Source organism: Vidua macroura, chromosome 3, assembly GCF_024509145.1.
Source record: "Vidua macroura isolate BioBank_ID:100142 chromosome 3, ASM2450914v1, whole genome shotgun sequence".
Taxonomy (NCBI): domain Eukaryota; kingdom Metazoa; phylum Chordata; class Aves; order Passeriformes; family Viduidae; genus Vidua; species Vidua macroura.
Genome location: NC_071573.1, coordinates 62,085,026 through 62,112,860, shown reverse-complemented (window position 1 = coordinate 62,112,860; position 27,835 = coordinate 62,085,026). Strand labels below are relative to the sequence as shown.

General features: G+C 40.7%; 1 protein-coding gene and 1 long non-coding RNA gene across 3 annotated transcripts; one reads left to right on the top strand and one right to left on the bottom strand.

The window, feature by feature from the left end:
• Positions 1 to 92: 92 nt before the first annotated feature.
• Positions 93 to 27,524, bottom strand: SOGA3 (SOGA family member 3). Its single transcript, XM_053974104.1, has 6 exons — positions 26,649 to 27,524; positions 26,104 to 26,328; positions 22,566 to 22,724; positions 2,623 to 2,694; positions 819 to 1,994; positions 93 to 197 (listed from the first exon to the last, which is right to left on the bottom strand). The coding sequence occupies exons 1-6, from the start codon at positions 27,522 to 27,524 to the stop codon at positions 93 to 95; spliced, it is 2,613 nt and encodes an 870-aa protein (XP_053830079.1).
• On the top strand, positions 17,526 to 19,433 carry LOC128805421 (uncharacterized). Of its 2 annotated transcripts, XR_008436428.1 has the most exons (4): positions 17,526 to 17,647; positions 18,545 to 18,607; positions 18,696 to 18,831; positions 19,335 to 19,433. It is a non-coding gene; the product is annotated as an uncharacterized LOC128805421 (long non-coding RNA). The 2 variants fall into 2 exon arrangements; XR_008436427.1 differs by lacking the exon at positions 19,335 to 19,433 and having other exon boundaries at positions 18,696 to 19,234.
• Positions 27,525 to 27,835: the final 311 nt, after the last annotated feature.

Here is a 27,835-nt window from a genome sequence, read left to right as displayed (position 1 = left end):
TGTAAACTAGCATGAGAGCACAAAGTAAATTAACACAGCAAGAGACTTACAAAACATTGGATAACTTCATTAGCAATAACAAGATATGCCAACTATAGGATTGCATGATAAAATAAGGGTAGGTAATTCTCATTTTTCATGGCAAAAGATCTTGAGTCAGCAAGGAGTTTGCTCCCCAAAACCTCTCTGAAACAATTCTGTGCAAAAACAAACCACAACAAAGATGCTTGTTACTGCTGCATGCAAGCAGTGATTAACAGGCCTTCAACAAGATGTAATCTATTATAACAATTACAATATTCATATTACTGTGTGGCTCTGTGACTCCATAAAGTAGATTTGTATGGTTTCTTTTAATCTGTGGTTTGCCATATTCTCTACAGTTTTTGAAATTTAGTATTTCCTCTTGCTTAAAATTAATAAATTTTTCCTTTTATTCATCCACTAAGAAAACAATCATGTCCATTTATGAATCATGTTCATCTGTACCAAAAATACTGTTTGCACTGCCTTTAGTGGCAATGAAGGCCCAACTCTGTCAGATGCAATTGCAAAGCCAGAAAGGAGTAAAATGGTCTACCTCCTAGAGCATAATTTTCATTTTCAGGAGACCAGATTTATTCACTGTTCACAAACAACTCTATTGGTAGAATATGTTTCCATATGGCCAAATGAGGATTTCAAGTAATATAAGAAACAGTGATTTTTGTCCACTGCCTAGAATAAAGAATTTTCTTTTTGTGCCATAGATCAAATTTGAGGTTTAATTTGCTTGGCAGAGCCTTTTTACCTGTAGGCCGTAATAAGTAAAAGTCTACCTGACTCACTGACAAAGGTTCATCTGCACTTCGATCGTCCGAAGACTTTGGAACTTCAAGTCTGTCAATGAAAGCCTGGAGCTCTTTCCTGAAGGCCTTCATCTGCGCATTGATCCGGTACAGAAGCTCATGCTCACGTATTCTGCTTCCATCATCTTCCTCGTCCATCAGTCCAAAGAGGTCCCCATTAGCCACATAAATCCTTGCCTCTGTGATGATGGTGCTCGTGTCGGAAATTAAGCGATCTATTGTCTTGCCCAGCCGCTCTGCTTCAGAGCGAATGTCCTTCATCTGCTGCCTGTCAGTGAAGCTTTTCTGCCACCCAGACGGCGTTGGATAAAAAGACCTCGTGGGTGTCAGGCACCGAATGTTGCGCACCTCTTCAGAGTCACTTTCCCCCCCAATGGGACCTTCCCTTTTGCGGTGAGGGGGGCGGGAATCATCATCACTCTCCTTTTTTCCTGCATCGCTTTCCGCATCGCTGTCTCTAGGGCTGCCACGGATACCCAGATGGGAGGCCAAGTCGTAGCGCTGCATGTTGGACATTAGGACTCTGTTCTCATACTGGAGCTGCATGACTTTGCCACTCAGCTCATTGATCTGCATTCGTGCAGCTTTTAGCTCCTCCTGTAACGCTTCTGTCTTGGCGTTATCATGGTGCCTGGAGCTCTCATGGGCCCCAGACTTGTACTTGTATTTGTTCAGCTCAGCTGTTATGCGTTTGTTTTGTTCTTCTAAATCAGCTACATTTCTCCTCAGCAATTCTGTTTCATCTTCTACTAGCTGCAAATGCTGTCGTAATTCTGACAGGGATTCATTCTGCTCTCCCAGGAGTGGGTTAGTGGTCCCTGAAAAATCATCTCCTCTTAAATCATCAAGCTCTGCTTTCAGTCCTCTGTTTTCTACTTCTAGTTCCACTATTTTCCTCCCGAGAATGTTAGCTTCCTCCTCCACAAGCCTCAATCGAAGCTTGAGTTCAGCTTCTCTTGTGGTAGGTGGCCCACCTGCTTCGCCTTTTGGCAAGGGACTGTCCAAATCCCCATAAAACGATCTGTATTTTTGCAGCTCATGTTCAAATCTATCTTTCTCTTTATCAATTTTAGCCATTTTCTTCCTCATCAAGGCTGCTTCTTCTTTAACAAACTGTAGCTGGCATTTCAGGTCTTCATTGTCATCCTTAGGGAAAAAAAAAAGAAGTATTTGAAGAAACTTGAAGTCAAACAGAAGACTTCCAGTGGATTGCCTTAACTTACAATTACAATTGTAATTAATTGTGATTAACAATCACAGGTACATGGCTTTAGATAATAAGATATTTTCCTGCAATATTTTTTTTCACTCATCAATAAATTAAAAAGAGGGGAAAATACTATTTTACTTGTGACTAAAATTTACACAGTCCCCAGAAGCACCTTGGGGGATGGTAAAAGGGGGCTTGTAAAAAACCTTATATTTTCTATGGCTTGCAACATTATCAGACTTTACAGCGTTCAAAAACCCTGAAGTCAGCACAAATAGAGCCTATAAATCTTGTTTCACTGCTGCTGCCATTTACTTTGCCTAAAATAGAGAGTAGGTGAAAGCTGGTGGGTTCTGTTGCAGCACCAAGTTTGTTTAGATGATCCTTGAGATTAGTGTCTGACTGCAGATCTGGGGTAAGAGCTCTTCCATTTCACAGCATGCAGGAAAACAAAGGACAAAGCAAAAAGCAAGCCAAGTGCAAATATGTAAACCATGTACTCCATTTCCATAGCTCCTTGAAGTCTCCACATAGGAATCAAGGCTACAGTTACTTGCAACATACCTCTGTTGGTGTCTGTTGTGACTTTTTTTCTGATTTTGGTAGGTCTTTGCTTCCTCTCCTCTTCAGTGATTGCTGCAATTACAACAAAAGGACATGCACTGATTTTTTCTGAATTATATACTAAAGATGTATATAATTTGTATGTCATTAATTTTAAAATATAGCAAATCAAACAAAACTATAAAGGAATTAATTTCTTGTAATTTTTGAGACACCAAATACAGAGGAAAGATGCTATAGCCCAAAAATGAAACAGCAATGGCACACAAATAAGGTTTTAGTTTAATCAGCCTGTTACCTTTTTTATTCAACACATTTTAAGACTAGAGCATTACAAATGTTTAACACACGACAAGAGTGGTAAGAAAACGGGCATCCCAAGTGGTAACTTGCAGGTGGGAAAGCTGAGACAAGCAGTGAAACCCAGCTCGCCCATTTGATATTAACTCTGGTGGGGTCAGGGCACTCTAAAAAAGCCTTAGTCTTGGACTTCATGGTAGGACAGCTACATAAAACAGTGTCACTGAGATCTGTAGCTGACTCCAGTGTGCATCTACAAGCACACCTTTCTCTGTGTTCCACCCTCAGGCTTCAAGCTTGCAGTGTACTGCAGTCACACCTCCCTAAGTGTACACTAGAGACAAACTCAAACTCACACATAGCTCTGGTCACTAGGTTTGTTCTGTTTTCAGATCATATTCAAGTAAATGCCATTTAAAACTGCTTGGACTACAAAATTCTTAAGAGAAACAAATCATACCAGCTCATGAACAGAAACATACAAGCACAGAAACAGAAACACAGATTGGCACAAACATATGAGTGAGATTCTTTGGTGTCCTCTCATCTGCTATGTAGCCCAAGAGAGTAGAAAAGAAACTCCTCCTTTCAGAGTAGGATGCACTGGGATTGAAGCCAGCTAGTGTATCTAGCAAAAATCTTGTAGCTGCTGACAGCAGAAACTCTTTATGGAAAAGCAGCAGCAGTGGAAAACAACTGCCACCATCCCACTGGCAACACTCAATACTGATCACCAACAAAACATCAGGAGAGAGGCACACAAATGAGAGAATACGTTCATATGTAACACCCCACTTGCAGCTGTTCCCAGTTTCTGTGTTCCCCAGGTAAACTGTAGGTCCCAAGGCAGGACAGTGATAACAAACACCATCTCCTTCTGAGACTGTGCTGTAGTAGAAACATCCTGTGAGAAACATAATCTTCCCTGCACCAGCCGGGGGAGAATCCATCTCCATCTAAAAGCCATCCAGTTCCACAGACTGGGAATTAAAATATATTCATAATTCTCAAGAAACAGAGTACAGTGGGTGGGTATGCTGCACATAACAATCCTGTGCACTATTTGCCTGCTGGTACTAATCATCCTCTTCCTTCTGCAGATCAATTCTATTAAAAATTCCTACACTCATGGACTGTTCACTAAAAAGGAAAAGTTAATGGCATAGAAAGATTCACATGTAAATCAAAATTTTATGTCTCTTGTGGAAACATTGAAGGCTCTCAGTAGATCAAACAATAAAACAAATCAAAGATCATAGCTAGATAGCTGGATAGCTGTAAAATACAGGTTTCTAATGGAATCCAGAAAAGATATGAAAATAGTTAAATTAACTCATTTATCCCTTTAAGTATTACCCAGCAACTTTGGAATCCAGTCTACAAACAAAATGGCTCTTTTCCAGAATCACCCACAAGTTATCCTGTTGTAGAAATGGTACATGGATTTTTGAAAGGGTTTTTTTGTTATTTTCTTTTAGAATTGGCAATTTTATAAAGCCCTAGACTTTCAAAGGAGTAGGATCCTCCTCTGTATTACCATTACTTATGCCACTATGTATCACCACTTTGAAAGCAAGATTTTTTTTCAAATCAGTTTACACTGCAAACTTTTCCTTGCCCTGTATTTATGCCAATACCACCCACTGATAATAATATTAAATAAATAAATAAATAAGCTATAGCTAAGCTATATTTCTGCTTTATTACCTGCCTTTTGCTCACCTTGTTGAACTCAGCATCTCTCCAGAAATAATGAAGTTCTGGAATGCTGGGCTGAAACTTCTTTTGTATCCTATGACTTTTCAGAAGATAAGAGATATAAGAAAAAGTACTTTTCTAGGTTTGATGTGAAACAAAATCCCCTTGTTTTTCTCCTTTCTTGCTCTTTTTTTTTTTTTTTTTTTTGTGTTCCTTTTAGTAGTCAGGATAGCAACATTCTAATTACAACAGTTGTGGCTATGCAATGATTAGGCACTACTTTCTATTCTGCTCTACTTGAATTACAACCAACTCTCCAGAGCTGGTATTGTTCACAGAAAAAATCCCAGCATTTAGCAAATATTTTATAGCAGAAAGCAATGAAGAACATGCACAATTCAATTAGCAGGATGATGTGGGTAAGCAGATTAGGCCCAGCTGGAATTGGCATGATCTCTTTTCATATGAAAAACACCATGAGACAATTTCTGATCACTAGAGGTTAAGATCTCACACATCTCAGCTGACAGAAAATATCCTCACAATCATAGTGCCCTACAACATCACGTCAGGGTACTGAGGCAATGGCAATATCACACTAAACAAAGAATGCCACATATCAAGAGGTGCATTCTGCTATAAATATTAAATTTTTGCTATAAATACTAAATTTTTGAGAGTTTCTTCCAGATGTGCATTTCAGAATTTACAGTGGCTACTCTTTCTATCAATTCTCTCAAGTCTTGTACTACTGCAGTCTTTCAGTTCAATTTTCAACATGAAAAAAATTATTGCTGCTAATGAAATAAGCAATGAAATTCATCACAGCAAAATGGAAAAAATAAAAAAATGTTCAAACTAACATATGGCAGATCAAAAAAATAGCAGCTCAGGCTCCTGCTTGCAAATCTTCATACTAAACCAAGACTGGACACTACTAAAATTGTCTGTACATTGTTTGTCACTAAAAGTCACCTCTGCTGCTTTCTCAACTGTAGCTAAAAATCTGCCCTTCATATGCTGGAATTGGTTTTGGGAGTTTATTGTGAAGGAGAGTTTGTGGGCTCAGATAGTTTTTTTCCATATAATTTAAAAAATCCTATTCAGAAGTATCCACAGCCTAGATAAGACTGCAGATAAGCCCTATATTAAATGCAAACCAGATCACACACAAAGGGCAATTCTGCTGCAGTGTTCAGCAGCATCAATTCTCCAGTGACCTTCTCTGGAGTTTATCCAATGTCTTGCTGGAGATGCTAAGCACTTCTCAAGATGGCATAATCCTTCTCTTGCCAGCCCTAAATTGCAAGCCAAATGTGCAGTCCTAACATCACCTGTCATGCTCAGTGCTTCTCAGGTGGAAAGAGACCTGAAATCTACTCAGAGAATAACACAAAATACAGAGATAATTTCATCAAACTCTACTGAGTAGTAAAGCCATAAATTGAACTCAAAACCTTCCAGCCTTATTCTAAGTTACAATAAATATCTCAGCAATTAATAAAGAATCCTTAAGCAAAACCTACCAACCATAGCAACCATGGGAGGAATTCCTGACATATCAAGGGATTTATGCCTGCAGAGGCCCCATAACAGCCTTTATCCTTCCTCACAGAACAGGGCAAAGGGTGTGCAGCTCCTCGAATCTCCACAGCAACCACAAACCTTCTCATCTGCACAAAATTGTGCTGTATTTGGCTATGGTTAGCTGACTCTCAACTGCTGTGACACATCTGCAATGCTTTCGAAAATCAGAGTAAACTCAACACTTTACACTTTACAGTCTTGAAATTTGATGAATATTGAACATAGGCTGCATAAACTTGCCCATGTGTGGCACAGAGTGGCTATGACCAGGGAAATGTAAATTTGCCCTAAGCCTCTCCCTGCATTTTCCCTTTAATCAATATGGCTGTGTAACTCATAGAGCTGGATCAAATCAGACACAAGACAGATTTTTCAGTTTTCTGCCACTGGGACTAATGTAGTAAAAACTAAATTGACACTATCCATGTTGGCAAATTGAAAATTTATATTCTCCAACAAAAAAATAAAATCTTTGTTTTTAAAATGTCTTCCTTATTCTACAACTCATAGTGCAATTTGCCAGCTGAAGACCTTGGCTTTGTCTGTCACTAGCACAAGTACACAGAATGATACAATACTTTACTCCTTCCACCACCATTAAAGAGCAGAAATCTTGAGTATTTCTGTATTCTACTTGCTTGCAAAATTAAACCACAAATGAAAAAGCAGAGGATAACTGAGATGCAAAAAACACAGCCTACCTGTCCACATAGCAAACACTAAACATATGCCTATTAGGGTCTTCATATTTCAACTAGTTTATTTCAAAAACACTGCTGAGGAACAATACAAAATTAAAACAATGTTTACTACTTGGCTAGAGAGAGAAAATTAGTTCTCATGCAGTTGAATGACTTCATATTGTAGAAGTGAAAAGATGAGCTGGCCTCCAATATTTGTATTATTTCATTTGAATTTATTTAGGAGTTATTTTAGTTATCACTTTTAGATCCTTTACTATTATTTATCAATTAAATAAGAAAAAATACAAAAGAAGGGAAAAATAGATACAATATTTGTACTTTATCTGGAGAAATGTTTTGCAGTTTGAACTAAAACCACATTGTTAGAGCATATCATAGTAACTCTTGTGGTATAACTAAGTAAAAGCATTCTTTGCAGTGCATAACTGAAGCAGCATATTTATGCTTACGTGACATTTGCTTGCTTCTTTTCCTTATTCAAAAAAAAAAAAAAGACAGAAGATGAAAGACTGCCTTTTCAAAGCTCTCACTACATCCCGGTCAAATAGCCATCCAAACTGATACTTTGCTTTCTGTGATTACATACTCCTTCATCCAGCAGGATATCACAAAACAGTGAAAGCAATTTCTCTGAGGAGGAAGAGGTCTTCTGCCATTTGAACCTTTCAAAACATGGAAGAGCTATACATGGTTATTTCCCCAGTGCTATCCAATCAGGCTTTGTTATAGATGCAGAAATCACAATCATCTTACACTTGGCTCCCTAATCCTGAAATGCAAAAGAAGATATCACAATATCCTGAATATTTTGAAGTGCAAGTGCAGGAATAACTTATTGTACTGCATACTTTTCCTAGGGCTTCCTAAGTTGGTGTTTATTTGCCAGCTCTGCTATTTGTCTATTCTGAGAGGAGAGATTCAGTCTTTTTGACAGGGTTTGCACAATGCCTAGTACAATGCACAGCTCCAGCCTTTATCTGGGACTGACAGCACGACAGACAGCACGTCAACATAGTTAAAACCACTACCACATAACAATAGCAAAAATCACAGGCACAGATATGTATATAGCAATTATGAATTAAATACATAAGAGATTTCATCAAATGTAGAGTATTTTTTCTCACACCTAGTACCACATGCATAGTTTTTCAGTCTTCTTAGAAGGATATCTCAGAAGAGATTCCAAATAGATTTTCATGAGAATGGGAAAGTGCCAGCAACCAGATGAGGTTCATTGCCTTGGTTACACAAATGCATATATATTATCCAAAGTGTAGTTACAATATCCCAACAAAAAAGATTTGTGTCAAAAATGAAAAGTAGTGAGAAGAAAAATAAGAATGATTCTGCATGTAGTGTGTACCTCTACACTGCTCATTGGAAATGTACAGAGAAGCCAGTTCTGCAAAGTGTTGGGCTGATCATACATGTCCAAGAGTTGCACCAAATGCACAAAGTATTTTCTGTAATGCGACATATGGGGAAGTTTCAAAGGTGTTAGGAAAGTTTGGTCATTGAAAACAGAGGATCAGACTGCAGTGCTCTGAAGTTACACCAGTGTGATCCAGCCACAAATTAAATACATTTTGATGAGCAGCTAATGTAAAGAAGGTGCTCTAGTAAAAACAAACCATGGAGACTAAGAGCTGAGATGGAAGGAAGGTGTTTTATAAGTTTGGACAGCCCCACACCTACTTTTCTCACTCTGGTACCAGTCTGATTTGATATAACCTAAGCCTGCATCCAATACTTTTCCTGGTATTTCAACAATGCAAAGTTGGAGATGAGGGGAGGGAGGATATTGCAGCCCTGGCTAGAGCAGAATGTCCAGCTGCTTCACTAACTTTAAGAAGCTTGTAAGACCCGTCACTTGATCCCCATGTCCTGTCCTCCTAAATAATGACTCTTCCTCCTAACTGAAACTTGCTCAGGTTCTTATGGGAAATGCTTATCCAGCAAGGGAAGGAGCTGTGACTCTTAGGCTGACTTAAAACCTCAACATAGAGGTTGACCTAAAACTATTATTTAAATGTTCCCTTTGCTAGAAATGTGAAAATCTCATTCTGAAAGGAAGCTTGACAGTCTTCCACTCGTTATAAATATTTGATCACTGGAATGTATTTTTAATTACCTATCATGAACAAATATTTGACTCTTCATCATTTATCATAAATGTCACTGAACCAGCAAATCACCTGCAAATTAATACCACAGCAGCCCTAATGGGGTTATGCAAGAATCAATTCTAGGTCCTACTCTAATTAACATTTTTTCTTAATAACTGGAAAGAAGACCCATAAAATAACAACAGGACAAAAACTGCAGGGTAAAGGTTGGAGAAACACTAAATATTGAAAAGGAAGGTCACTGATACAAACCTTTGTGCAATCAAATAATATTGGTTTTAATATGACTAAATATGAATATACAGATGTAAGAACGAGGAATAAAAGCTATGCTAAGACAACAGGAAAACTGCCTAAAGAATAGAGAAGAGCTCTTGAAAAGCCACATCTCTGAAAAAAAACTGCAGGGTCATAGACAATAATCAGCTGAAATTATATTGAGGTGTAATTTTGTGACCAAAAGGTTTATTAATATGGGATATAGACATCAAAACTGAGGCTCACTGTGCAGTAACTAGAAAGGGTGTGCTTCTCCACAGAATCAAACCAGCCTCAGGCGAATGGAAAGATTCACTTCCAAGTAGTGTCTACCTTTCTCTTTTGAAAGAGGTCAAATTCCTAACTTAGGTTAAATGCTTAGTTTTCACATGGGTAAATGATATCAACCCTAAGCATGAAGATTAAAAAAAAAAAACCAAAAAAACAAAACAAAAAAAAAAAAAAACCAAACAAAAAAAGCAAACAAATAAAACCAAAACAAAACAAAAAAACAAAACAACCCCCCCCCCAAAAAAAAAAAACAAACAAACAAACAAAAAACCCCCACCAAAACATTGATGCCAGACTCTTGAATTTAGCAAGGCATAAAGAAAGTATGTTTCCTGCCTGGTAACTAACTTTCAGCAAATTCAGATGAGAAGGGAAGTGCAAATTTTTACCTGTTCCTGGGACAGTTCAGGAAGAGCTGTGGTAGACTGTTCTTAGCAGTTAATTTTTAACACAGACCAGCCCCCTTTTCTGAAAAGTAGGCACCAGCTTGAATAAAATAGCTGGGGTATTTTATGACCTGCGTTATTCAGAAGACCAGACTGGTTTACTGTATAAGACAGTTCTGTCCTTGTAATTTCAGAACACATGAAACTTGACCAAAATTTGGAAACTGAGCAACAAACTGAGAAGCCCATCCCAAGAAAAATAAACCACTGAATGCATTTATATGTATCAGCAAGGCAATAATCCATTTCAAAAGTCGTTCTGGAGGACTGCTACTGGTGCTTCTAATTAATCATTTAATCAATGATTTAAACTGCTAGCATTTGTAAATTTAAAATAATTTAGACCAGCGTGTAATTTAAAAGACTGCTGGTTATCCTAGCCTGTATTCATTGCAAAGCTAGCCAAAGTCAATTAAAACAATCATGCAACCAGGATCAAGCAAAGCAAAGCGGACTTGATACCTGCAGGTTTTATTCTACACATCTTGATATATGCAGTTGTTAATACTAGCAATGAGGGGGAAAGGGGGAAATCACATCATATGTCAAAAAATTTAAGCAGAAAAAAACACTTCAAAAAAGTACACCTGCACATCTAAGAGGTCAATCCATTGCCATTTACTTAATAAGAAAATCCAATACTTGGAACTCTTAGCTATGAAACATTATCAAAATCTGAATTTTTCTAATACCAGGAGTATGCATTTCTTGATACTATGAACACTGAAGTGAAAAAAAAAGCCCAAAACATCAAAAGCCTGGTGCTCTTGTTCCTGGCTAGCATTGATTCTACATGATTCAGGAGGGCTGCTGAGCTGATCCCAGAACCCAGCACACCTATAGCTGGGTGCTGCCCCTGTCAAGTGATACACATTACAGCATACAGCTATAAATGTGTGCGAATGAGAGGGTCTAAAAGATGACAGGGTCTAAAAGAAGAGGGTCAGAACATACCATCCTGCTCCCTGAAGTGTCATATTCTTCCAGGGCAGTTCAGAGGTAAGGCACAACCAGCACATTGCCAGTTTATGAAGAATCAGCTGGCTGCCTTGAACAGTGGCACACAGAAGCCATTTGCTGGGCAGCGTTCCCCAGCACTGTATGTGTACAATACTTCCCTTGTTGTACTTTGTTCTTCCCACCTCGCTCCTCACTGCACATGAGGTATGTGCCTGATGGAGAGTTCAGCGCTTTGCATGCAGACACACTCATGTGCAGCTGTGTGACACAGAACACAAGTGGAAGCACAAACCTCTGTGCAATATCAGTGCCACAGGGAAAATGCCCTGCTTGGCAGCATGTAGCTGCCTCAGATCTCCTGTTCATTACCTGTGTTTTGCCTCGGGAAAAAAGTCTGTTTGGACACACCCTGAGCTCTCCTGTTTAGCAGAAGTAACCTGGAAACCATTTCCTTTTTCCCTATTCAGAAGTGACATTTTCTACCCCTCATACGCTCCACTGCAAAATGGGAAAATAGATTCTGCTTGTTATTAACAAGAACAGATCAGAACAGTGGAGGCTGAAAGAGACCTCTGTTATGACCAGCCCCCACAACTGGCCTCAGCAAAGCACCCTGGCACCTCCTCAAATGGACAAATGTTTTAAGTCATTAATCATTTAATAAGTCCAGTCTCTCACAACCTCTGAAGAGCTAGTCCAGTGTCCCCTGCTCAGAGCAAAGACAACTGAGGCAGGCTTCTCAGGGCCATGTCCTGTGCAGTCTTGAACTTCTCCAGAGATGGAATCTCCTTCCTCTATAGGCAATGAGTTCAGTGTTTGAGCACCTTCACGCAAAAGTTTGTTCTTGTCCTGTCACTGAACACCACTGAAAAGAGTCTGCCTCCTTCTTCTTTACATCCTGTCAGATATTTCATAGAAACACAGATCTGGGGCCTCCCCAGACACTGTGCCCCCAGGCCCAGGAGCCCCATTTCAGCTCAGTCCATGCTTCAGATCCTGCTTGAGCTGTGTGAGATGCAGTGAGTCTGTCTTTAGCTCAGCACAGTTGCTCCTGTCATGGACACCTGTGCACTGGTTTTCCAGCTGAACCTTAGACCTGATTCATCACCTTGAACCTGACTGATAATCTGGACTTCATAACCTTTCATTTCTAAGTGGACTGCAGGCAAACACAAGTGATATAGTGACATTATAAAGCACTTGCAACAAAACATTAAGTTTGGTTGATTTTTTGGGGGTTGAGTGGGGGTGATGGCAGGGAGAAGGACACAGGAAGATGTTTTTAAAGGAGAAGGACCAAGCCCCATCCAAAGGCCAGAGCATCACACTAGATCTTTTGTATCCTACTATGTGCCCTTAGGATACTAGTTAACAAACAGTATCACTTCTACTTCAGGAACTACATAATAGTCAGAGCAGCGCCCAAAAAAGCTATGCCTGCTTCACTAGGCTTTTCTGATTCTGGAAGCACTGGGTGATTTATGCCAGCCACCTCAATTCTCAGAACCATTATTCTGAAAACAGTGATGAACAATTACTACTGAATAGTAAATTTAGAAATTCTTGTGATAGCTTTATTGTATATGTCTTTGCTGACCATGTTCCATTTGAGGTCCTGCCAATTTGTTTCACCTGTTTTTACACTGGAAACTGCACTGAGGTCACACCCTGAGGGCCCATGACATGTTCCAGAACAGCCATCTGTACTGTGACAGGACAAGGTTCCCTTCCTTACACTGACAGCTGAGTTCAGCCAAAATGCAGAGCAGCATGTACCTCCATGGTGCTACTTCATATTTACTCTCCTAAAGCCAGCACAAACTACCTACAGCTGTGAGGCTCTGCCAAACTCCTGTCAGGAGCACCTGAAGGATGCATTGGGAAATTCCATGTGCAGAATAACTGAAAAATCTATCAGGCTACAGAGTTCTCTGGAGGTTTCTGAAACTGTGGATTTGCTAGAACATCCAGAGAATGTAAAGACAGAAAATTCTTTACATATGGGGTTGCTGAAAAGCTCAGTTTAATACTATGAGAAAGGTAGCCCTGAAACCAGCAATAACCACACACACTAAACAATAACAGAGAAATGGCAACTTTTCTTTCAATCTAAAACACACTCATATTTGACCTGTATCAGCACATTGCAAATACTCTGTTATTTCAGGTGTTTCGTTGAAGGACAGATGCACTTAAGCAGGACTAAATACAGTAGTGTAAGAGACAGAAAGCATGTATAACTATTACTCATCAAAGCCTTGGTGGGACTTCCAGTAATATGATGACATTTGGTGTACATTGATTCCATACAAAAACATGGATCTAGACCTCTGGTTCAGCACCTAGAAAATGTCTCTGTTCTCTCTCTATAAAGCCTTCCAAGTAAGAGAAAGCAATTTTGCAAAATCCTCTAAATCTAGAGAATCCTAGCCTACATCTATTTTCCCATTCATGTTTTTGTACCAGTACAAAGATACTGAATTTGTCCTCTCTATCATGCAATATCTTTCTTTAAAATCTAAATAAATTCTACATAGTGTCTTACAAAAAAAAAAAAAAAAAAAAAAAAAAAAAAAAAAAATCCACCTGCCAAAAATGAAAAAATGAGCAAAAACAAAATGTGAAATGGAATTTAAAAAACACAATGTATTATTAACAAACAAACAAAACAAAACAAAAACAACTTAGGCAAAACAACGACAAAAGAACCAGGGTGGATTATATGCTGTCTCTGATACTGTGAAAAGTAACATAATAGAACTAATTAAGAATCACCTAAACAAGGGAGCTCATTTTTACACTTTTAAGTGACCTGGCAACTTTTTGTTTCAATTGAGCAGCCAAGTTGGTATCCTAAAATTGCATATAGGGACACTTGAATGTCCATTTGAGTAAAGCAATACTGAAATTGGGAAGTACAAAAATAAGAACTTTTTTCTATGACTGAGAACCATTAAAGAGCCATCTAATATTGTATTTCCCAGACTTTCCTCCATTTGTTAATGTGGTATCATATTTTGGCAGCCTTAGTGAAGTCAGTAGTGAGGCTGCCTACTCAGCAAAGAGATAAAAAAGGTTTTCTTTCTCCTTTATATCTCGAAGAGGTCATACCCCAAAGTCTGTATCAAGAGAAATACATCTTTTACTGCCTGCCCTATGGTGAGTTCATGCTCACAAACCATTTTCTCTGATAACCAGTTACCATCTACCACCTGCTCCACAGTTCCCACCCTGTCCATTACTTCCACGGACAACTGGGCATGCCAGGTGACTGCCCCCTGCCAAGTAATTCCCAGCAGTAGGAAATCACATGGCAGCAACAGGCTGGACTTGCTGTTCTGCATCTCGTTTGCCATCTCATCTGGCTCCATACCAAGTCACAGAACCTTTGCCTAGTTTTTGCACTAGTAAATGAAATGGTCAGAGACTATTCTCAGGACCTGATGCCAACTGGCTCTTCACAATTCAGCCTCCTTTCAAAAGTGATGACAATACAGCTGAACTTCCCTACAGCTTCCTTTCAAACAAACAGGAACACATCCAAATTGTCAATCAGTAACAAGCTCTGACCGAGGCTAGACCCTAAATCACGCCCAAGCACTGAAGCAGTGGTAGCTGACCCAGGTCAAAACCATCTAAGGGACATTTTAGTAACTGCTTGTCAGTTTGTGGGCCCTTCCTTAGCTTGATTTACTTTATATATATAGATTTTGACTGCTGGAAGCAATTCTGTAGCAAAGAACAACTTTGAAAAGAATGATCCAAGCAAAAAAAAAAAAAAAAAAAAAAAGTTTCAGGTGATTGAGATCAGAATGTTGGGACTGATGTCCTTTCTGTAAAACATAGCTTCTATGTGTTTGGAAGCTCCGGTTTTATTCTATGTTTCCATTTCAGTTAGGGTTTTTGTGGGTTTTTTTAAGATGGTCATTACTTTTTTTTTTTCCTTTAAAATACACCTTACTGCAAAGAGACTCTAATTTTACCTGGAGACTGTATATAATATCAGTAACTCCTTTGACAAGACAGCTTGCAAATCTAAGGCTGCTGCTATATACCACAGAGATGAAGGAAAATAAAATAAGATTCTGACAGAAGGAAAGAACTCTCACATACCCATGAAATCAGAGTAGCAGGATTATGTTTAGAGATTCAAAAGAACTGAACAGTCTTCATTTTGTGATGGATAAATTAGTTTCTGTTTTAAACCTAATCCAGATATACTCTTTTTTTACTACAGCTGCCACTCCATCATTACTTCCCAATCAGCCATCAATCCTGCCACTTCTTTTACACATCCTTGTCAATTTTCAGACCATTCAATAGAAATTCACAAAGCAGCACACCAACTTCAACGACTGAAAAATATCCCTTCCAGGCATCTTTACTCACAAAATCTTGTCACAATAAGATATTTATGGAGCTTTATTCCTTTGAAGTCATTCCCTATTTATTACCTATGTTTTGGAATACATTATTATTGACCATCAGGCTGTTTATATTCAATTTTGAGTAACTCTCTTGAAGCAAATGGCTCATGTGAATTGTTGATGCCTGATAGATAATTAAAATCTAATTTTACAAAATTTAATTGTCAGCTGCTTCTCAAATACACTTTTTTTTCCTGCTTATGGCATGACATTTTCAGAGAATCACTACAACAGATTCTGTTACAGAGATTCATTTCTTTCTCCATTATGATTCTTTTCTCATATTCAAAGAACCAAACTGAAGCAAACTCTGCTTATCCCAGTCCCTGTGAAATCGCAGGGTGCTCTGAGCAAGTTTGTCAGAATCACATCCTCACAGGTTATGAATAGCATCCCTGCTGAGTACTGTTTTTAAAGGAACAAAATACTTGGGCAAGACACCAAAGGTAACAGAATACCACACAAGCAACTCTGACTGGGGGCTACACATCTGCTGGGATGTTATGCTTAGAAATCACTGAGCTGTGCTTGGAGATAGAGGACTTTTTCTCTCTTTTTCCTGTACAAACCCAGGCAGACATTTGTTTCTCATCTCTCTTTGAAAAGTCTTCCAATTATCCTGTGGTTCTCTTCATCAAAACAAGTTTCCTTTTTTTTGAGAAAACAAACTGAAATTCCAGATCACAGAAACTCTCTGCTTACAGGTACTGCTGGTAAAAGTGTTGCTGATAGACTTAGTATTGGAAATTCCAAAAGACACAGGAAGGAGCTGGTCTTGTGAGGGCCCTATTAAATCCTCCCCTGCTGCCCTCTGGTGCCGGGAGCAAGTAAATTACTGTAACTCCCAAGAGTTCCACTTACTGCACTGAGCAGCTACAGCAGCCTCTCATCTCACTCTGCTTAACCTTGCTCCCTCCATTACCAGCTGTTTGAAATGAGGCTCTAACTCTGAGGAAAAATGAAAATATGAGGTGCAATTATTATGTGCTTGGGAGACAGCATGATGGAGGAGACTTAAGCTTTCTCCTTCAAGCCAGAACAACCAAGTGTCGATCTCCAGTGATTCATAGGCATGCAGCATGGGCAACAAAGAGAAACTAGAAATCCATGAACACCCACATAGTTATGACCTCACTGGAATCACAAAGACCAGTCAGGATAGCTCACATGCCTGGAGTGCAGCAATGGATTAAAGACAACTCTAAAGGTGAGGAAGAAGGGTTTGGCTCTACACAAAAGAGCAGTAATTGCATTTGGTGCTGTCCTGTGACAGGTGATGGGCCAGCTGTGAGCTACAGCAACAATCAGAGGACAGAGGAGCACCCTCTGAAGTGTCTCCTACTGATCAACTGATGCACAAGAGGAAATAGATTAAGCATTTTTCAGACAGCTAGCAGTCACATGATTTCTGCAATGAATTAAAGACAATTTTTGCCACAGGTGATTAATAAGTCAGCTGTAGCAATTACTTTGATGGACCTCTTGCAAACAAGGAATCAGTGGTCAGAGGTTTGATGGTCACTGGTAGCACTGACTGTGAGATGGTGAAGTTTATGGTCCCTGAGAGAAGGGATCAAGAAGAGTACCGGGCGAGGAAGTTCTGAAAGCATCCAAAAACGTAATGTTACTGTTGGATATGGCTGCCTTGCCTGTTGGAAATGCTGCAAACCACCACTCTTTATGAGACTTGTTTCCAGTTTCTTGCAACCTCATTACATTTTAAGCATTGCAGATTTTCCACACCAAGTATCTGTCCTAAGTTACCAACACTGTTAATATTTTGGGAAATTTAAGCAAATTATTCAGCTCTTTTCATGATGACAATATTCTTGTTTGCTCATAGTAAATTATTCTAGCAATTGTTCTCTTGAGACATTCCAATATGTCTGTGTTCCAGAACATTTTTGTGTTTATATACAATGTATATCTCATACTTTCCTAACTCATCAAAAGGATGACATAACCTTTTAGAAATTTTCCATTCCTATATATTACCAGGTAATTATTCATTGGAGCTTACCAGTTTGAATTGCTGAAAATTCAGTATTTATAAATTACCTCACCCTCTCCCACTGCCAGCTATCAATCTGCACGTTTTCTCCAGCTGACAGATTATGTTCCAGCTCCAGGGCCAGAAGGCAAAACCAACTAGTCCTGCAATTGTTGCTCCACGAGGATCTGGATAAAGCTGAAGCCAGGCATTAGAACCAGAAACCTTCCTTCAGGTGCTCACAGTGATACAGTTGCTGTTTCCTAGCACAGAGTGATCCTCCACTGTGCTCAGTCCAGATGCAAAAATGACAAGCTAAAGCTTGGAAACAAGGAAAGGAACAGAACAAACCAAGGAAACTGACAGATTTGCATGAGGGGGTGGAGGAACCAGGGGAAAAGTAAAAATTTCACAGTAAATAGAAGTTGCAGCTAAGAAATGGGGATAATATATCTGAAGCAGAATGAGAACAAAATTAACTAGAAAATTCTTGAAATCTAGAGAGGATACTGGACACTCATGAAGAGCTGGAAGGATGCAGGGAAGGAAGGAATGGTGGGAGACAAGGACAAGACAGGGACTTAGAAATCAGAAGACAGCAAAACAACTACTACTATCAGACATAAAAGGAAAAGAGAAAATTAAAAAGAGAAAAAGAAAGAAAAGGAGAAAGAGAAAATTAAAAAGAAAAGAGAAAGAAAAGAGAAAGAGACAGGATCGAGACTGAGTGAAAGAATCTGGAGAATGTGAGACTTCGTGAGTTATAGAAGAAAGACTTGAAATAAGTGGTTGTGGTTAAATGGCAGGAGAAGGGGCTTAAAGAAAGAAAGGTTTACGAGAAAGAAGAGATACTGGATTTTCATCCTAGAAAAGCGAGGCAAGCTGGTATTGGTGATCAAGGGGACTGGGACAGCATCTTAACAGATCTTTTGCAGTGTGGGTTTGTTTGTTGGTTTGAAGTGTTCTTTGTGGTTTTTTTTTTTTTCCTTTTACAGGGGTGGGGGAGTCAAAGTTGGAGTTGCTTGGGGGTTTTTAATAGCAGCTTTTGTAGTGAAATTTCCAGCTATCCTTCTGATGTCTATGCAGCTTGAACACACAGAGGTGTATAAAGAACTAATCTGTGCTTAAACAGGGCAGGCAAAGGTTGCAAGTGTAAGCAGAAAAGTGTAATTACATTCCTGTGGTCCCACAGCAGGTTAGTGTCAAAATAAGGAACAGAATTCAGATTCTTCCTCCCAGCTCCAGTTCCCCAGATCCTGTTGTCTTCTTCCATTTCCATGCAGTGTATGAACCAGATTGACAAGACAGGCACCACTACAGCAAAATACAGACCCATGAAGGGAGACATAGACTCCTCTGGCTGCAGTCTGAACTGAAGGACAAAAGACATCTCTGGTTCATGTGCCATGGTTTTCACAGGTTCTGTATCTGAACTAAAAGTCTATGCTTAGAAGAAGAAAATGGTGGCTTGACAACACCACCCTAAAGCAGCTGTAAGAACTGAGCTGCCTTGCATCTGCCCAGCTTGGAGCAGTAGCAGAGCAATCTACACCTATCCAGAGAGACACGTCCCCAAAAAACACTGTGTTTCTTGCCATTGCATGTCTGCATTGCAACGAAGGTTTGTAAAGCCCAGGGTCCAGTATATCGATCATATTTTCCTCCTATTTCATTTGTCTCACAACAAACCACTAAACCTCAGCTAATTGGGTGTTTGCTACATAGCTACAGCAAACAAATTCATTTTTAGTTCACAATATCAGAAAGGTCTACAAGCATTAGCTAGGCTTTACTTGTTAACAACAAATTAATGAAAGTTTAATTAATTAATGAATGAACAACATGTTCATTATTATTAACATTTTTTTTTTTAATATCTGAAAAATTACATCTAGCTACTGTTGGCTTCTCTTTCCTGCTAGGAAACAATTCCTCTACTTTGTTTTTGGCTTCCCAAAAAGGATTACAGTTGATAGCAATCAATATTAAAGAAGAAATCAGCAGCCGTTGCTACAAATAAAACCAACACAGATTAAAAATCTTGTGTGTCTCTGTGGATATATGCAGGAATAACTTTCAATCAAATAGCTGCAGTTTGGAGGACTAAAAGCAAAAGTAACTGATAGAAAATGTATGCATTGCTGGAACACCTTCCAAATCCTGGATGCTTGCAAGCTTCTGCTGCCATCAACAATAATTTCTAACTTGTTGTGGAATTTATTATAATTTTTTTTCTCCAAAAGCTCCAAATCAAGAATGCAAACTGCAATTACCTCTTTATATTAATGGACAAATACATTCACATGTCTATATTCACCCTAATGTTCACTGGAGAACTCAAGATTTGACTCTAAACCAACACATCTGCTAGCTTTTATCTTTTCTACATATTTTCAGTCAAGTCTCCATGCTTTTTGAAACAACAGAGAATCCACAAAGAGAGAACTTTGGCTTTGGTCCTGCCCTAGAGACTACCTACCAAAACATTATGCTTTCTTTCTTTCTTACATTTTCTATTAAGTCGTATTTTAATTCTCTGATATCTCACACTGTTCATTATTAAAGAACAAGAAATTTCACATGGCATCTATTAAAATAGATTTTAAGAATGGAAAGGTTGGAGTTTCTGCAGTACATATGCAGAAGTACAGAAATAAATTATCAAAGCACAGAAATCAGTCATTACATTTTTTACTATGTTGTGAAACAAAAATGTTTCTTTGTCTTTAGAGAGATACTTTCCCTTATTCTACGCACAATGAAGCAAAGATCACAATCCAGACAAATCCATATTTCAATTTAAGCTGAGTAGAACTCCCTTAAGCAGGAGGTTCCATTGGTTATAATGGCTGCATTGAAATGGAAAGGGCTGTAAATCCATGAAATTAGAGGAAATAACTCACAAGCAAACAGAAAATTAACATTACGACTACCTGACAATGACATTTAAAATGCATGAAACCTTCAATTGCCAGAGAAGAAGAAAAATTATTTGTTACAGAAAAATTCTAATGCAGACCACTTTCGGTTGTTTTCTTTTTTTTTTTTTTTTTTAATTAACATTTCAATAGCTTCTTCACAGATTCTAAATTTCAATTCTGTAAGATTTACTGTAATTTATAAGCATGTTTCCATGGGTTGCCCAAGTCATGGCATATTTGCAAAGTGTATAGTATTTTGGCTTTGCTTCAAACTTGTTTTTCCTCTGACTTGCACCTCCTCACCTATCCTCCAAATTCTCCCATTCTGTGCTGAAAATCCTGGCCTGAAAATCAGCATTCACCTGCTCAAAACAACTCAGCAGCCTATTTGAAATACATAAATTCTGCCAATTATGATGACACATATAATGACTGTGCAAGACAGTTCTCCCTGCTTCAGTATAAGGATGTATTTCTGACTTTTTGTCCACTCCACCCCTACTATGGTGTCAAGTCTTACTTCATGTTTTCATTCTGGCTCAGTGCCCCCATTCTGTGCCACTGGGAAACATCCATCTGCTTCAGCTTCATGAAAACCATTATTGTGTAACAAGAGACCCTAAACATGACACCATCTCTTCTGGAGTCTCCAGCACCCTTTCATTGATACCAAGAGCAAAACCAGAAAGGGCTAAACACTTAAGCCAAAGAAAGGAGTGGAGAGTAGTATGGGAGCAACAGAATCATAGTTCCACATAGCGGGCCAGAGGGAAGAACCACAATAAGGAGAAAGTGACTAGTGATGACAGGGATGAAGAAGTCCATTAACTGGCTTAATATCAAAGAACACAAACTATAAAATTGCCACCAAACATCACTGTAATCTGAGGATGCTTCAAAAAAGCAAGACAAAAGAATTTTACAGCAGTATAACCTATTAGAGAGAAGGGGGAACCAGAGATGAGAACCTAAAAGAAAGTAGAGTCTGAATGGACAAGAATAACAAAAACTTTGGAGTAAAACCAATCTTAAGGACAAGTTATAAGGAGAATTACAGAAAGATCACGCTCTAGTCCAAGAAACCAAGCTCTACTTAATGGCAGTAACCAGAGACAAAAAAGAAGGGGAAAGTTTCAGGGAGATGAGGGGAAACATGACTAAGGCTCAGATTTTTTCCATGCCCTTTTAAAATTAGCAGTTATCTGGGAAAGCAGCAGAAGGTGGAACAAACCACGTGTTTAACCTCTACTAACATGCTTGAAATTCAGTTCCTGTAAAGAAAACATTTTAATATATTTAATACTACATCACTTAAAGGACTCATTTGCAGTTCCTAAAAATACCCTATCATCATACAGCTGAAAATTTTCTGCCTTTTTTGACAACTGAAATACATCTCTTCTGCTTCATACAAGATCAAAGAAGAAACTGGTGTTCCTACTAGGGTATATTCCTAAAAGTGAAAATCAGGGGCATTCATTGAATTTTAAGTCTTAAAGAGGAAATAGGAGAGCTGTTTTTAAAATCTCTTCTGAGAAGTCATTCTTAGTCAACAGTTTCTCCTTTTACTGCTGCTTTGTTATCTCTGTCAGCCTGGCTAATACTGCTGTAATGCAATTTTCTGCTTACTTAATGGCACTGTATCTTGCATCTATATAATGGCAGCTGGAGTAATTTTGAAGATTAATTAGATACAATGAAAAATTATGCTTAGATTTAAAAGCCAGGTAGAGTCTCTCACTTTCCAGTACTCCAAAGAGCATGACTGAACAAGAAGGAGACGTGGCTAGATCCCCAGTCTCAGTGTGCCTGCTAGTCCCTAGTAGGAGTTAGCATTGGAAGAACTACTGGTCTTTGTAAAAACTCGTGGGAAACATCATCTGTAAAGTTAGATGCCTCCAACACACTTAAGCACACTTCCTATATGAATATTTATTTAAGTACAATGTATCAAAGCCTCTGAACTCTTGTTACCACTAATTTCACATTTCCCTCCTAGCAGAGAGAGAAAAAAAAGGTACCACTTGGTTCCTATTTTGCCTAGAAAACACCAAATATTTTAGTTTCTTCTCAGCTTCACAATCATCAAGCTATACTTCAGCACTCCTTGCAACTTTCAACTTTTGACTGCCATATTGTTTGCCCCCAAACCAAGTTGTAGAAAAAAACAGTTCATCAGTAAGAATCTAAGATCTTCAAATAATTAATGTAGAAGTAAATAGCAATACTAACCTCTTTCATTTTTTCCAGTTCATTCTGTAGTGCTTGTTTGGCAATTTCAACTTCTATAAGCTGCTGTCTTAATTTTTCATTTTCATCTTCTGTTATAGTACGTTTTTCTTCCACATTTTCTAACTCGTGATGAAGTCTCACCGATACATCTTTTGCAACCTAAATGAAATAGTATATCAAAAGAAAGGTTAAAAAAAAAAAATTACTGCCGTAGTGCTTAGTGCCTAAGCAAACATTTAGAGGTTAATTCTGGGTGTTTTGATGGAAGAGGTATGTAAGGAACCAGGTAGACAAGAACATACACAGACAGAATTCTAAATAATCCCAAATTCAAGCCAACTCCTTCCAATAAATGGTACATTATCCCTGCGGACTTCACTGGAAACCACATCAGACATTAAACCCCAGCTCCTTCTTAGGTTCTGTCTCATCAACAGTTAAACAGGAATTTCACTATTCCTGGAGACAATGCATCATCTATCTTCTCTCAGCCATAGCTAGCTTATACTTTTCAATGCACTAAAACACACGCCCTTCAAATACTTGGCATGCAACATCATCTAAAAGCAGGGCCCATCTTCTCCAGGCCTTCCCTACCTGTGTCTACCTGTGACCACACATGGATACATGTTTATTTTGACTCTGCTAGATTCTCTCTCCTTGGTGGACAATTAATGAAAATATTTTATTAGCTCATTTGAAGATTAAAATACAAACAAACAATATTATTACTGATGTTGGGTTCACACAAATGATGCCTGATATTTTCAATTAAAATGTACACTAAGTTTTTTTTGGTTGTTTGGGGGGTTCTTTATGCATTTTCACACTAATAGAGTTAAAAGGCATATGAAAAGATCTAATTCCTCTTCCTCAGGAAAAGTAATGAGAATCTTGCCCTGCAAGCCACTTGCACTATATTTTGTGAAACCACCAGAAATTATAATCACACATCTAAAATATTTAAATATAAACTAATCACTGTGTTGATGGTGATTTAGACACACAGACACATAGTTTGAAAAGCCTCATTTCCTGCTTTTTTTAGAACACTGGAAAGCATAATTAATCCAACTTAGCATTAGCTAGGGCAGTTCAGCGAGCTGTCCTTCATGGCTTTCACTCAAACCATCTTTACATTAGTATGTCAGAAGTTCTTTGACATACTAAAACTCTAGAGAAAAAATAATAATGGTAAGCAAGCATCTAGAAAGATCCAATGTATCAGAAATCAGCAGCAGCTAGTGACTCAGCCTCCCTTGACAAGAAACCCAGTGTGTGTGAATTACAGATACAACACTGCAGTGTAGCACAAGATCATTCAATAACCTCCCCCACTGCACATGCACTCAAGACACATAATGCCCAACAGAAAGAGTGAGTGGAGGGGAATTTCAATTATAACCATAGTCCAAAGAGACTGCAGAATGAGCTGAGAAACACACCACAGGGCTTTAGATTGATGTCTTTTCCTACACTTAGTATTAAACTACTCATCTTGTTGTCCAACCAAAGTAAATGGAAAATCATGGGGGATACTTAAAACAGCACCCTAATGGAACCTATAGTCAATAGATACAGTCTGGATCAGTAAATAAAAACAATTCATAATATAATTACTGGTAGCTAATCTTTTGACACAAAAATTGATGGAATAGCCATTAATGCAGGAAAAAATACAGAGCATTCTAGATAACATGGGAAAGGGACTCACTTATGCAAGATACATTTTAATCCAGTCATATGCAAGATACGTTTTAGCACAGCTATCTGCAAGACTGTATCTCTGAAGGATCAAGTTCCCTAGTAATTGCAATATGAACAATGCAAAATGGTCTTTCTTCAGAAGAGGACTTGAAAACACTACAGAAAACCACACGAGTTATAATTATGGTTAGCCAGCACCCAGAACTCTATTAGGAAGAAATTTGGCATTAGACATTCATCCCTATTCCAAAGCAGAACACATTCATGAAGGGTGAGAACACTGCTCCTTTCCAATGAGTCAGTCACACTGGGAAACACATGGGACAAATACTAATTAAAGCAAGCTCTTTGTCCAGCTAAATCCAAGGCCTTAGCTTCTATCTCCTGTATTGGCAGACAAGCACCTCAGCAGAGGTGCCCTTAACAATTCCCTCCCCAGTCTGCATGTGCATGACTTACTAATAAAAGTAACACCGAGCCAACAAAGAAGCCAACTCTATAAACTGGAATCACTATTCATTTGGGATATGAAGGTCCACCTTCAAATTCTACCTGCAAACGTGTGTGTCTCAACTGATCACCTAAGCATCATTCTGCGTGTGCAAAATGCCCCTTGTTTCAAACAGAAATCCCCATGAGAAGGGGGTGATTTTGCTTCTGATCAGGAAGACTCTATTGTGCCAAGAACCACATGGGCAGCTGTATTTATAGAGCTGTCACAGCCACAACAGAAAATGTGGGTTTTGAATACGCACAGAAAAGGAATATCAAATAGAAATGTTAATAATAGTGATGACAAGCTTGAAAACTTTCAGAAAAGATGATCCAAACCAGGCCTGAGAATAACATACTCTCAATCCATCACATTTATCAGAAAGAAGTTAAAAAATAACCTTGTTCGTAATCGTTAATTAAATTCACATTTTAAACTGCAGCCCACAGAGCCATTGTGCCATAGGTAATCCTAGGCAGAAATGTGGCCAATAAGTTCACATTTGTTATACAGAAGTCTGCACTTCCATGAGAAAAGGTCAGTTGTCTGGGAGACTAGTCAAAACTGGAAACTGGAAGATGTTTAGGTGTCCTGATTCAGCAGGAGTCCTTCAATATCTAGTGAATGGAAGCAGAAATTAAACTTTGAACTGTGTCAAGAAAGGTTGTTTTCTCTGTAATTGGACCAATTTAGAATGGAGATGATGGCTATTTTACCAAAGACAGTCTTTAAACAAGGACTGAAACTTTTCCTTAGCAAGAGGCTGTGGTTCATTCAGATCTTATGGATGAAATGCAGTTGATGACACACTGAAATTTGATGGGTCTTGTCTACGGTTTCAGGTGGATGTGAAAAACCCTGGATTGATTGAATATGACAGCAGTTTTTTTACTGACAGAAACAGAGTAAGGATTTAGTGTTGTGACTGCAAGTATTCAATCTGCTTACCAATAAGCATCTAAAATCTTTCATTAAAGAATAACAAAATCCTGTCAAAGTCAATGGGGCTGTTTGGTGAGGTTGGTTTAATTTTGCAGTGGAAGGGTACGTTTTGCATTCATCATAAAGAGTCCAAAACCTTTCGCGTCTAATTTGCTTTTGAGTAACTGCTTGCACATTACCTTTACAAAAAAATGATAGGACTGAAGCTGAAAATAGCCTATCTACATACAGCAAGGGCTCCTATTACCAAGAAGAGCTTGGCCATTGCTATTCCACAAGCTGTACTGGGTGCACAGTGGAATGGATGGAAATGCCTGAGTCATGAGGACCAAGAGCACAGTGTTGTGTCTCCATCTGAGAGGCTCCCTTCCCCTTGACACCTGCTCATGTCTGTACCTTGAGGTCCTGCTCCATGCTGCGTATGAGCTCGTTGTCGATCTCGCCAGTCTGGGCGTAGCGCAGCCTCTTGCGCTCAGCCTTGCGCAGCCGGTACTGAAGGATCCGGCAGTTCTTGTTGGCTCGCTCCAGTTCATGGCGCATTTCTTGAAGCTGACAAGCATCCTCCTCAAAGAAACTGTCCCTCATCTCGTCCATCTCTGTCCTCAGCTCATCTATTTCGTTCTGGCACAGGGGCAAGAAGGGGACAGGAATGCAACAGGTGGGTCAAAAGCACAAATGTCAGCACGCACAGGGGAAAGCAGCCAAAGTGGAGCTCTGCCCCGCAGGGAGGGCAGGTAAATACAATCCAGCTCATTATAAGCCCCGCAACGAAGCAGGGAAGAGGCACTGCCCGCACATCCCACAACAGAGCCATCTTAACGCTGCTTCCAGCGCTCCTGCGGCAAGAGAGGGAGGCCGGGAAGGTCCTCCCGTCGGGAGGCAGCCCGGTCCCCGCCCGGCCCTGGTTCTCCCCCACCCCCGCCGCCGCCCCGGCCCCTCACCTTGAGGCTCTCGTTCTCCTCCCGCAGTTTCTCCATCTCTTCCTGCATCTCCTCCTGCAGGTGGGGGCTCAGGGCGATTTCGGGGCCGCAGCTCCTGCCGTCGCCTTCTGCCTCGCCCTGCCGCAGCTCCTCCGCCCCGGCCGCCGCCATGGCAGCGGGCGAGGAGGAGGAGGCGGCTGGGGGAGGCTCGGCCGGGGCGGCGGCCGCGGAGGCGGCGGAGGCAGCGCTGCCGCTGCTGCTGCTGTGGTTGGTGCCCTTGGTTTGCATCTGGGCGGCCGCCGCCAGCCCTTTCCTGAGGTGGAACTGGATGAGCTCACTTTGCAGACATCCCTCCTTCCAGTACCCGCCGCCGCCCGCCGCCGCACCGCGGCCCTTCCCCGCGCCCGAGGAAGATGGAGGCGCCGGGGCCGCCTCCCCCGCGCCCTTCAGCGGGGACCGCCCCGCTTTCCCCCGCCACTGCTTGGGCGGCGGCGCCGCCGCCCCCTCCCGCTCGCCCCCGCTGCCCCCTGCAGGGGGCGCCTCCTCAGCGGCGCCCGGCGGCGGCAGCGGCTCCTCGGCGGCGGCGGCGGCAGCGGCTCCTCCTCTCCCGGCGGCGGCGCTGGGCGGCGGTTCAGCACCGGCACCGGGCTGGACAGCTCCCCGCGCCGGCTTCTCGGCGGCGCGGCCGCGGGCGGCTCGGGGGGCCTGGCCGGGCGGCGGCCGCGCCGGGGTGGCTTTGGCGGCGGCGGGCGCGGCTTTGGCGGCGTTGGGCGGCGGGCGCGGGGCGGTGTCGCGGGCCCGGGCCGGCGAGGATGCTCGCGGCTGCTTCCGGCCGCTGCTGCCCTCGGGATGCAGGCGCGGCTCGGCGGCGGCGCCCCCTGCAGGCGGCTGGCTCATGGCGGCGGCTATCTCGGGGACGCGTCCATCACCGGCGGTGTCCTCCGCCTCCTCCGCCGCCGCCGCCCCGAGAGCTGGGGGAGGAGAACCAGAGAAGCGGTCGGGGTGGGGACAGGGAGGACGGGGAGACGGGCTTTCCGGCCACGGCGGCGACCAGCCTGCCCGCTCCCCGCCGTCGCGGCGCCCCGCCGGCCCCCATCCCTGACCCGCGCCCACCTGCAGGCGGAGCGGTCCCCCGGAGCGGCCGGGGAGAATCCAGTTGAGGCCGCAGCCCAGAGCCAACCGGAGCGGCTCATGGAAGGGTCCGAATG

What these genes read in the sequence shown, in the direction of transcription:
- SOGA3 (XM_053974104.1), bottom strand. Translation starts at nt 27,524, where the DNA reads ATGAGCCAGCCGCCTGCAGGGGGCGCCGCCGCCGAGCCGCGCCTGCAT. An exon ending in AACTGGAAAAAATGAAAGAG is followed by an intron (nt 2,695 to 22,565) that starts GTTAGTATTGCT and finishes TTGTAATTGCAG; the next exon opens with CAATCACTGAAGAGGAGAGG. An exon ending in CACAACAGACACCAACAGAG is followed by an intron (nt 1,995 to 2,622) that starts GTATGTTGCAAG and finishes TTTTTCCCTAAG; the next exon opens with GATGACAATGAAGACCTGAA.